General features: G+C 34.9%; 1 protein-coding gene across 1 annotated transcript in view; it reads right to left on the bottom strand.

The window, feature by feature from the left end:
* The window catches only part of PEX13 (peroxisomal biogenesis factor 13), a 34,190-nt gene continuing 30,028 nt past the window's right edge, over positions 7,464-11,625 (bottom strand). Inside the window, exon 4 of the mRNA XM_005686636.3 lies at positions 7,464-10,200. Coding sequence (XP_005686693.1) covers positions 9,902-10,200 — 299 coding nt within the window. The 3' untranslated portion in view covers positions 7,464-9,901. The remainder of the gene's footprint in view (positions 10,201-11,625) is intronic.

Here is an 11,625-nt window from a genome sequence, read left to right as displayed (position 1 = left end):
CAACATAATGCTTTCTTACGTGGTACCATATTTTAAAAAATATCTCACAATGCCTGGGTGAGCCTGACCTAAGTTGGCTTGCTGATGGTCTAGCTCTTTCCTTCTGCTCCCTGGATCTTTCAAGAACACACAAATGTTCTGCTTTGACCTACTTCTGAGTGCTGAAGGATAGCCACCAAAAGCTTAAAAGTGGAAAAGCCTAAGCAGCCCAATCCTCCTGATAGTGTTACAGGCAGGTATCTAGTTCTAGGTGCTGGCACATCTTTCAAAATATTGGGTGGGCCAGAAAGTTGGTTCGGGTTTTTCTGTACTATTGTATGGAAAAATCAAATGATCTTTCCCACCAACCCAGTACATAAAATGTGGATAACCCTAGGTTTCCCAGTATTAGCTCAATGACTTTCTCCAGAAAAGGCTTTTGTAAAGTATCAGAGAAAATGAGGCCAGACCATAACCCAGAGCCCATTTTCAGCTTATATTCTTCTAGGACACCTCATCAAATAGTGGCAATTCTGCCTTCTGAACACAGTTATATTTCTGCATAATACTCCACTTTTAATCATCTTCTATACTCATTTATCGGAGAAGGCAATGGCACCCCACTCCAGTTCTCTTGCCTGGAAAATCCCATGGATGGTGGAGCCTGGAAGGCTGCAGGCCATGGGGTCGCTGAGGGTCGGACACAACTGAGAGACTTCACTTTCACTTTTCACTTTCATGCATTGGAGAAGGAAATGGCAACCCACTCCAGTGTTCTTGCCTGGAGAATCCCAGAGACAGGGGAGCCTGGTGGGCTACTGTCTATGGGGTTGCACAGAGTCGGACATGACTGAAGTGACTTAGCAGCAGCAGAAGCATACTCATTTATGGGCTTCCCTTATAGCTCAGTCAGTAAAGAATCTCCTTGCAGTGCAGGAGACAGGGTTTGATTTCTGGGCTGGGAAGATACCCTGGAGAAGGAAGTGGCAACCCACTCTAATATTCTTGCCCTGGAGAATCCCATGGACAGAGGAGCCTGGTAGGTTCCCAGGCCACGGAGTCACAAGAGTCGGACACAACTTAGCAACTAAACCACCATACTCATTTATATGTGTATTTTTGATAAATCATTTCATTAAAAATAACATCGAGTAGGAATGCAAGAATAGCTCAATATTAGAAATCAACGTTATTCTCTATATAACTAAAGGTGAAAACAAAAAAACACCTGAAAAAAGGTATATATAAAATATCAATAAACGGGAACTTCTTTTGAAAAAGACTAACTAGCATAAAACTACAGCAAACATAGCATTTAACAGAGCAAGTTTAGAATCTGAAATAGAAATTTGATAAAAAATGTCTGCTACCACAGCTCTGTCAAATAGAGACTGGCAACCTGGCCAAAACAGTCAAAATGAAAGAAAGGTATAAGGCCTTTCAGGAAGAAATAAAATTCATTACTTGTATTTCACAGACAACCAAAGAGAATCACTAACTTTAGAACTAAAAAGCATTCATCAAAGCTACAAATACAAGATCAACATACCCTGATTTGACCTTATAAAAATGTTAATTCTAAAGTAATCTGCAAATTCAATTTCAATAAAAATTTCAGCAGCTTGTTTTTGGGAACTTGACTAAAAGGATACTAAAAAAATAAAAATCGACAAAAGTTAATTCTATCAAAGTAGAACAAAAAGATTCAGCTATTTAGAGATATTACAAAGTTATATTAAGACAATGTTAAACTGGGAAAGGAACTGACATCAATAAACAGAACAGAGAGCCCCAAGTTTCATGTTTATGACAAATTGGTATGTAGTGAAATGGGTGAAAAATGGATTTAACAGATGGTGTTAGAACAACCTTACAATTCTACTCTTCATGCCCAGCAGATATTCATACTCACAAGACTCAAAAGAATGTAATTTGGTACTAAGGTCACTTAGCTTGCCAGAAAGGGCACAGCACAGTAAACCTGGCATCCACCTTAGGCAAGCCGCATATGCCACAGAAACCACTATGGTGTAAGAATCCCTGAGGGTGGGTTCCTCGCAAGTTTGGTTACCAGTTCTATCTTACTCAGAAATGTCAAAGCCTGTGCTTTTTGCAACCAAATATATGCTGCTGGATAAACAGCAGGCATTCCTTATATATCTTAACCCACAATTTCAAGGAAATAGTGCTAACAAAGTAAATCCAAGATAATTTTCCTCTAGAGAGAGAGAAAAGCGGTTTTATTAATAACCCTTTTAATGATTAGCTGGAGAATAAGTTGAATTCATATCTCATACTATATCCAATAGTTTTGGATCCCAGAGCCCATGAGCCAGGCTGACATCTGCTCTTGAGATATATTATATTACATTCTTTGATTATATTCTTCACAGCCAAAGATGGAGAAGCTCTATACAGTCAGCAAAAACAAGACCAGGAGCTGACTGCGGCTCAGATCATGAACTCGTTATTGCCAAATTCAGACTTAAATTGAAAAAAGTAGGGAAAACCACTAGACCATTCAGGTATGACCTAAATCAAATCCCTTACGATTGTACAATGGAAGTGACAAATAGATTAAAGGGATTAGGAATGATAGAGTGCCTGAAGAACTATGGATGGAGGTTCGTGACACTGTACAGGAGACAGGGATCAAGACCATCCCCAAGAAAAAGAAATGCAAAAAGGCAAAAATGGTTGTCTGAGGAGGCCTTACAAATAGCTGAGAAAAGAAGAGAAGTGAAACGCAAAGGAGAAAAGGAAAGGTATAACTATCTGAATGCAGAGTTCCAAAGAACAGCAAGGACAGATAAGAACGCCCTCCTCAGTGATCAATGCAAAGTAATAGAAGAAAACAATAGAAAGTGAAAGACTAGAGATCTCTTCAAGAAAATTAGAGACACCAAGGGAACATTTCATGCAAAGGTGGGCACAATAAAGGACAGAAATGGTATGGACCTAACAGAAGCAGAAGATATTAAGAAGAGGTGGCAAGAAGACACAGAAGAACTATACAAAAAAGATCTTTATAACCCAGATAACCACAATGGTCTGATCACTCACCTACAGCCAGACACCCTGGAATTCGAAGTCAAGTGGGCCTTAGAAAGCATCACTATGAACAAAGCTAGTGGAGGTGATGGAATTCCAGTTGAGCTATTTCAAATCCTAAAAGATGACGCTGTGAAAGTGCTGCACTCATATGCCAGCAAATGTGGAAAACTCAGCAGTGGCCACAGGACTGGAAAAGGTCAGTTTTCATTTCAGTCTCAAAGAAGGGCAATGCCAAAGAATGCTCAAACTACTACACAACTGCACTCATCTCACACACTAGCAAAGTAATGTTCAAAATTCTCCAAGCCAGACTTCAATAGTACATGAACTGTGAACTCCCAGATGTTCAAGTTGGATTTAGAAAAGGTAGAGGAAGCTGAGATCAAATTGCCAACATCCACTGGATCAATGAAGAAGTGACAGTTCCAGAAAAACATCTATTTCTGCTTTATTGACTATGCCAAAGCCTTTGACTGTGTGGATCACAACAAACTGTGGAGAATTCTTAAAGAGATGGGAATGCCACAGCACCTTACTTGCCTCCTGAGAAACCTATATGCAGGTCAAGAAGCAACAGTTAGAACCAGACATGGAACAACCAACTGGTTCAAAGTTGGGAAAAGGAGTACATCAAGGCTCTATATTGTCACCCTGCTTATTTAACTTATATGCAGAGTACATCATGCGAAATGCTGGGCTGGATGAAGCACAAGTTTGAATCAAGATTGCCGGGAGAAATATCAATAATCTCAGATACACAGATGACACCACCCTTATGGCAGAAAGCAAAGAACTAAGGAGGCTCTTGATGAAAGAGGGAAGCGGAAAAGCTGGCTTAAAACTCAACATTCAGAAAACTAACATCATGGCATCTGGTCCCATCACTTCATGGCAAATAGATGGGAAAACAATGGAAATAGTGACACTTTAATTTTTTGGCTCCAAAATCACTGCAGATGGTGACTGCAGCCATGAAATTAAAAGACGCTTGCTCCTTGGAAGAAAAGCTATCACCAATCTAGACATCACTTTAAAAAGCAGAGACATTACTTTGCTAACAATGGTCTGCCTAGTAAAAGCTGTGGTTTTTCCTATAGTCAAATATGGATGTGAGAGTTGGACCATAAAGAAAGCTGAGTGCCAAAGAACTGATGCTTTTGAACTGTGGTGCTGGAGAAGACCCTTGAGAGTCCCATGGACTGCAAGGAGATCCAGCCAGTCAATCCTAAAGGAAATCAGTCCTGAATACTCATTGGATGGACTGATGCTGACACTGAAGCTCCAGTACTTTGGCCATCTGATGCAAGGAGCCAACTCATTGAAAAAGACTCTGATGCTGGGAAAGACTGAAGGCAAGAGGGGGGGATGACAGAGGATGTGATGGTTGGTTGGCATCACCAACTCGATGGACATGAGTTTGAGCAAGCTCTGGGAGTTGGTGATGGACAAACCTGGCATGCTGCAGTTCATGGGCTCACAAAGAGCTGGAAACAACTGAGTGACTGAATTGACTGACTGACTGATTATATCCAAAACTAAACTCCAGTTAAATTAAATGTAAATATAAAACTATAACACTGGTGGACAAAGACCTAAAAAAATATAACAACTGGAAGAAAAATTTCTATTCCATCAGTGACACCAAAGAAAAGAATTAATAAATTACAAGCCTAAGTTATTTCCAACATGTGCACCTAACAAGGAAACATTACCTAGAATATAGAATTTCTTGCACTATAATCAACAAGAAAGAGAAAAATTAATAGAAAAATGGACATAAGTACAGGCCATCCACTGTCTATAAGTATAGGCAATCCATAGAATGGAAAACCAGAATGACTAAAAAGTATATACTCAGGGGTTCCCTTGTGGCTTGGTGGTAAAGAATCCACTTGTCAACACAGGAGACATGTGTTTGATCCCTGGTCCAAGAAGATCCCAGATGCCATGGGACAGCTGGGCCCACGCCCCAAAACTACTGAGCCTGTGCTCTGAAGCCTGTGAGCCACAACTACCGAGTCCACACGCCACAACTACTGAAGCGTGCATGCCTAGAGCCCTTGCTTCACAACATGAGAAACCAGCACAATGAGAATCCGGTGCATCACAACTAAAGAACAGACCCCAACTGCAGCAACCAGAGAAAGTATGCACACAGCAATGAAGACCCAGTGCAGTCATTAAAAAAAAAAGTATATGTGTGGGCTTATTAGTAATCAGATAATGCAGATTAAGACAATGTACAATTTCATATACAGATTATACAAAATCAGAAAATATCAAGTGCTGCTGAAGATGTAGAGGAAACGATATTCTCATGTCTTGCTGGTGTAAGTGCAAATTATACAACCGTTCATGTGAACAATCCAGCATTACTAACTGAAATTAAATATGCATATACTCCAAACACCAGCCATTCTACTCTAGAACATATATACCAAAGAAACTACAGGGCAGAGTCATAAGAAACGTACAAGTTTGTAGAAGTGTGAAGAGCTGGAAATAACCTGAGTATCTATGACTAGAGGAAAAGATAAGCTATAGTATGTGAATATAACAGAATAATATGCATCAGAAAGCATGTTATATACAGTAAGATGAATAGTTCCTAAAATCCAAATGTTTTATGAAAGTTAGAAGTAAAATGAGTTTTATACCATAATATCACATATAAAATTGAAAGTTATACAAAATAAACGTTATCAGTTTTTTAAAGAAATATGTGAAACATTTAGAAGATGGCTTGAAAGGATAAACATTAAATACAGAAGAGAGTGGAGAGTATGGAATTGCAGGCAGCAGATGAAAAAAGTATTAGGGTAAAATGAAGCAGAATAAAACTATAGATTTTCTAGACCAATGATACTGGTGTCATTATTAGAGTATAATCAATAACTGAGTCAATTCTGAGCATGCGAAATTCTTAAAAAACAAGAATTTATGAGAGAAACACTGTTAGGTTAGAATACTTAAAACATTACTTCTTTAAATGTGAAAAACTATTCATAGGGCATAATATAGTAAGTACTCCAGAGGATTCATGACTTATTTGTCTTAATTTAAAAGAAACAGTTCCTTCTCCCAAATGAGATAACCTACGTAAAAACAACATACAATATGAAAGGATACTTCAAGGCAATGCTTAAAACACAAAATTTCTTTGTGTTGAATAAATATTCCACTGCATTTTTCTAGGCTGTTCAGGTATTCAGCAAAGTAATTTAAAATTACATTTCAGGCAAAGTTGGAGAAGGCAATGGCACTCCACTCCAGTACACTTGCCTGGAATATCCCATGGACTGAGGAGCCTCCCTACAGTCCATGGGGTCGCCAAGAGTCAGATATGACTGAGCGACTTCACTTTCACTTTTCACTTTCATGCACTGGAGAAGGAAATGGCAACCCACTCCAATATTCTTGGCTGGAGAATCCCAGGGACAGAGGAGCCTGGTGGGCTGTGGTCTAAGGGATCGCACAGAGTCGGACACAACTGATGCGACTTAGCAGCAGCAGCAGGCAAAGTTGTAAGTACTAGTGAACTAATTTCAACATGTGTGAATATGAAATTTGAAATTGATATAAATACCTTGTGCCATTTTAATAGGATGTGAGTTCAAATAAACATGGAAAAAATTACAAAATATATAGCCGCCATAATCTCTTTTGATTTACATTTTTTTAAAAAAGCACTCTTACATGAGGCAGATATAGCAGCTATCACCAGTTATCAGTGAGGAAACTGAAAAATAATCTTACAGTAAGTAAACCTCACAGTTAAGTATTGTCCAGACTAGAATCTAGGTCTCCCAAAAACTAGATCTGAGGTCTTTTTTTAAAATATAAATTTATCTATTTTATGAGGTCTTATTTTAATACATTATTGACTGGAGATGTATCAATACGTTTTTTAGAGAGTGATATAATCAGCATCACTGTGAAAAGTTGTTAGAGCTTGAAATTGATCAAGGGCTCATTATACAACTTATGATTGTCATTATCATTTCCCATTTTGCTCTGTTGGGTTTTTGTTCCAACCTTGTGTATATTTAAAATGCAAGTTTATTTCATAAAATTTTGAGGAAGAAGCATTTTTCAGTGAATTTTATGTAGATACTTTCTTTTCTCTGATTGTGTAAGGGACATATATACTAGTGTCTCAGAAGATGATAGTTCTTCAGAATACAGTTCTGATTCAGATAGAAAAAAGAATAAAAAAGAAAAGAAAAAAAACCTGAGTGATGGATTCTGACACGGAGAGTGAAAATGAAACTCACTGGGCTGGAGACTTTACAGGTGTGTCAGGTATAACTACTGGATGTAATAACCCAAAGGGTGCTAGTGAAACAACAGAATTAACTTTTGGGTGGCTGAAATAAAAACTGCTGGCCATAGGTGTTCGTTTCTTCAAAAATTCCCCGGTCAATAATGAGTTAACTCATCTTCAAGGTAATTTTTATATACGTGTAAATTCAATATTTTCTTTAATCACAATAGAAAAGACACATGGATCTGCAGTAGCTAATATACACAATGATATGAAGAAAAACAGACTTTTACATTAATTGCAATCCTATAAAGAGTTAACAGTTTGTCTTCAGAAAATGTCAATCAACTTTAATATATTTTTATTTGTCCAATAAAATAACTTCACAATCTATTAAAAATAAAATGTTAACTGCATTTAATATTTGTTCTTAGCACAAGATAAAGGACATCAGTATTCAAGTGAATATATGACACACTGATAGACTAAATCAAATACCTAAATAAAATGTTAAAACATGAAAATTTATAAAGCTTACCTTTTTCCTTTCTATACTGATAAACTACAATCAGAAAAAAATTTAAATGAAACCTGTTTTATTGTTTACTTGTGATTATTGTATTTAATTGAAAATGTTTTTGTTTCAGTTTGTAATTTCTACAAAGCAGTCCTTAAATAAGTTTCTACAAAGCAGTCCTTAAATAAGTTTCTAAAAATAACAATATTGAAACCTAAAACTGTCATGATAAGAAAGGTTACAAAATTTCTTTGCTTATTCCTAAATTCCTTTTCTAGATTCTTATTAGAAAAAGAATTTTTAGACACAAATAATGTACATAAAATATATGTTGCAATTTAGCATTCTTAACCAAAAAAAAAAGAAAAAGAAAAGTAAAATTGTTTTTGTCATTTATTTTGTGCTATACTCTTGTCCCTATACATCTTTAATAGCAATCATAAAGACCCCTTTTCTAATCTAAATAGCACCAACTCAAAATTTCACCTCTACTTGCATTCAATTTAGATGTCTCAACATCAAATTTGATAATTTGTTTTATAAAAAATTTGTTTCAAGAACAAATTTTCCATAAATGACTTTCTAACAAAGCAGAGCAGAACCTCTAACTGTAGAATACAAATGGAAAATAGTATATAAGTAACTTAATCTCCTCAACTGGAAGGCCTGAAGAACTAGGTGTTAGAAAAATACGTCTAGGTAACAATTTTACTATTTTATTACTTTTTCTGCATGGGGTCAACACTGTATTTTAAATAATACATTACTTACTATATTGTCACAAAAGAGTTTCCCAAGAAGCATTTAGTAAAATTCTATGTTGATTATTCATATACTTGGTTCCGAATGTTTTAATTTCAACTATTCCAGAATTACTTAATTGCTGAACATAAACTCTATAAGAAAAAGATCAAAGTCTTTATCAAATAATTTCAAGTTTTCAACAATATCTGTAATATATTTTTATACTCTGTATAACTGATAGTATCTTTGTAATATGATAATAGCAAGTATATGAATTTTCCAATTTTGTGGGGAAATATTCAGTGTACTGAAATTTAACTGTACCTAAAATCATTCCTAAACAAGTCAAATAATATTATCATATTCTAAATGGCAATTCAGCATTTATAGTCTCAGTAGTAAAAACTGAACCTAAAAGAAATATGTACCTAATGTAATACACTCTCAATGTTTAAGGAATAGCCTGAATATGGAATTTAAAAAATAATTTTAATAGGTAAAAGCAGAGAATCTGTGAAAAGATTTAAAATCATTACTGCTAGAATTGAGTTGCAAACTTAAAGAACTTGAGTCTAGGCTGGAGAAAAACAAAGTAAATCTTTCAGATTAAGAATTCTAATTCACCTAGGATGAAAACTAGTCATACATATAAAAAGTCATATGACCCTCTGAAGAAAAGGAAGCAATCTGTAAGAAAGATAAATTATAGCCTTTTTACTAGCAAGGAAAACTATTCAGGCTAACTATCACCCTGGAACCATTTCCTTCACAATGCTTTTAGCAACCTTTCTAAGATAGAATTTTCAAAAATACAATAAAACATAATAGCATTAATTGTTGTTGGGTGAAAACATTTTACTACTGTTTAAAGCAAACCCAGTACTGGATGTAATACACATCAGAAAATTTTTATTATTCAGTTTATTTAAAGTTGTAGAAAAATTAGCCTGTTCTCATGCAGTCACTCAATTCCTGAGGATTCTAAGTCAATTAAACTAGAATTTTAAAATGTATTAGTGATCCCTACTGTAGCAAACTGTTTTCTACAGTTCATCAATCTTACTCTTTCAGGAGAAACACAGGGTTTCAAATAAGATGAAAATGATAGTCTCCATAATCTTATAATCTAGGCTAAACAAATATCCTCATGGTCCAATAACTTGTAAAACATAACCAGGTCACTAGACCAACATACTAGTGTACAACTTTAATAACTTCTAGCAGCAAAACATCTTAAATAGTCATTAACAAATGTTTTCATTGGATTGTAGATTAATTTCTTTGTAAGAAGAAATTTTTAAAAAGTACTCTATAGTTCAACTTCAGGCAAACAATGAAAGTTATCAAAGATCTTGTTTATCTCCATTTTTCCCAGTGGAATCAGATGCAACTGGAACCTTATTAGTTTCAACAAAAACAGATTCAAAGGCAGCTTCCTGGTCATCCAAAGAATCAGCAGCTGTGGCTCCTTTAATTAGTGTTGTGTTGGTAAAAGACTGTTGCTGCTTGGAAATTTTACTGGATTCCACTGTTTTTCTACCTCTTCTTTTACCAAGAATTTTGACATAATTAGCAGGTATAAGTCCTGTTGTTTGACCATCAAGACTGGCCAGAAGCCAACCACGCACTCTGGGTTGTTGCTCTGATGGAAGAAAAGACAGCCTTGTAATTATAACATACTTTAAAGGTCCAACAGAATATTGATAGCAAAATGTTAAAATCTGTGTTATACTTACATAATATAGTATACTCATAAATAAATAGTGCACATGAATATTTAAAATCAAGATGACTAGGCTCAATTCTAGAATCCCGTCTTACAACATTTTTAATTTTGTATTTATGAAAATTTTATGAAGAACATAAAGTTTATGTCAGTGGGCGCATTCATAGAGAAAAAAAAATTCAGTTCTCTAAAAAGCTGAAAATTAACATCAATGTCTTTCGTATTTTAAACTGAAATTTAAGGAATGAGCATCTCACTACTTCTTGATAAGTTAGAGTGAGTATAGAAAATAGATACATTCATTTATATAAGCCAGCTTTCTTTATATATTTTTGGCTGAAATTTAAAAAAATCCATTCTATGTGATTACGAATCACAATCCTGAAGGACAATGAATGTTAATTTTAACCCAAGGTGGGCAAAAATTGAAGACCTCAGTTACCTACAGCCACATAACAAAAAGTTAATACTCTAAGCTCAAAGTAGAAAAGATTATTTAAATACTCCCACCTATTTAAAAAGAAAATTTACTGAAGCATAGTTGCTTTACAATATTGTGCTATTTTTGTCTTTAAAAAGCTGTTAAGTTTTAGTTCAAAACTGTAATTCCAGCATAATATGACATTTTCATGTTTCTCTATAAGAAGGAAAAAAAGTTAAATTAACCATGTCTGTGACTGATTTTGTTCTAAATGCCCTAACATATCTATGTTAGCAATGAATAAAGAAGCAAAGCCAAAGTGTTAAAAGGCACTATTAAAGAATAATCTGAGATATAAAATTTTTCTGGAATATTATAATTGAAAGAATCCACATTTGATCTTTACTTTTAATTTATTAAAACTAATTATCTGTATCTTCCTCTAACAATAAATCTTAAAAAGAAAGAATTGTTTTGAAATCTAAGCAAATCACTATTTTGACTAGAAGAAAAACATGAATACAATACCTAGCAGCCAGAATTTTTCTTAAATTTACATTATTTAAAATTTTTTCTTGGAAGCCTAGGTTTTGTGTGTGAAGAGATGAGGCAGAGATTTAGTAAATTTGATCCAAGATTTTCAACTAGTTACTGAATTAAACTAATCATTTGAACACTGAAGATGTTTCTTCCTTATGTAAAGAGTGACTAACACCAATAAAATGGCAGTTTCCATTAACAGATCACATGGATTAAAATACAGGTTCTGAAGTCAGATAAACCTGGGTTCACAGTCCATCTCCATTACATTTTAGGTAACACTGGACAACTCACTCATTCTGAGTTTCAGTTTTCTCATGTGTAAGCCAGGAACAGAATAATAACAGTACTTACTTCCCAATATTATTATAAGGTTTAAA

This window comes from Capra hircus, chromosome 11 (genome assembly GCF_001704415.2).
Source record: "Capra hircus breed San Clemente chromosome 11, ASM170441v1, whole genome shotgun sequence".
In the NCBI taxonomy this organism is placed as follows: Eukaryota; Metazoa; Chordata; class Mammalia; order Artiodactyla; family Bovidae; genus Capra; species Capra hircus.
The sequence above is the reverse complement of the archived record's forward strand: the minus strand, read 5'-3'. Positions and strand labels throughout refer to the sequence as shown.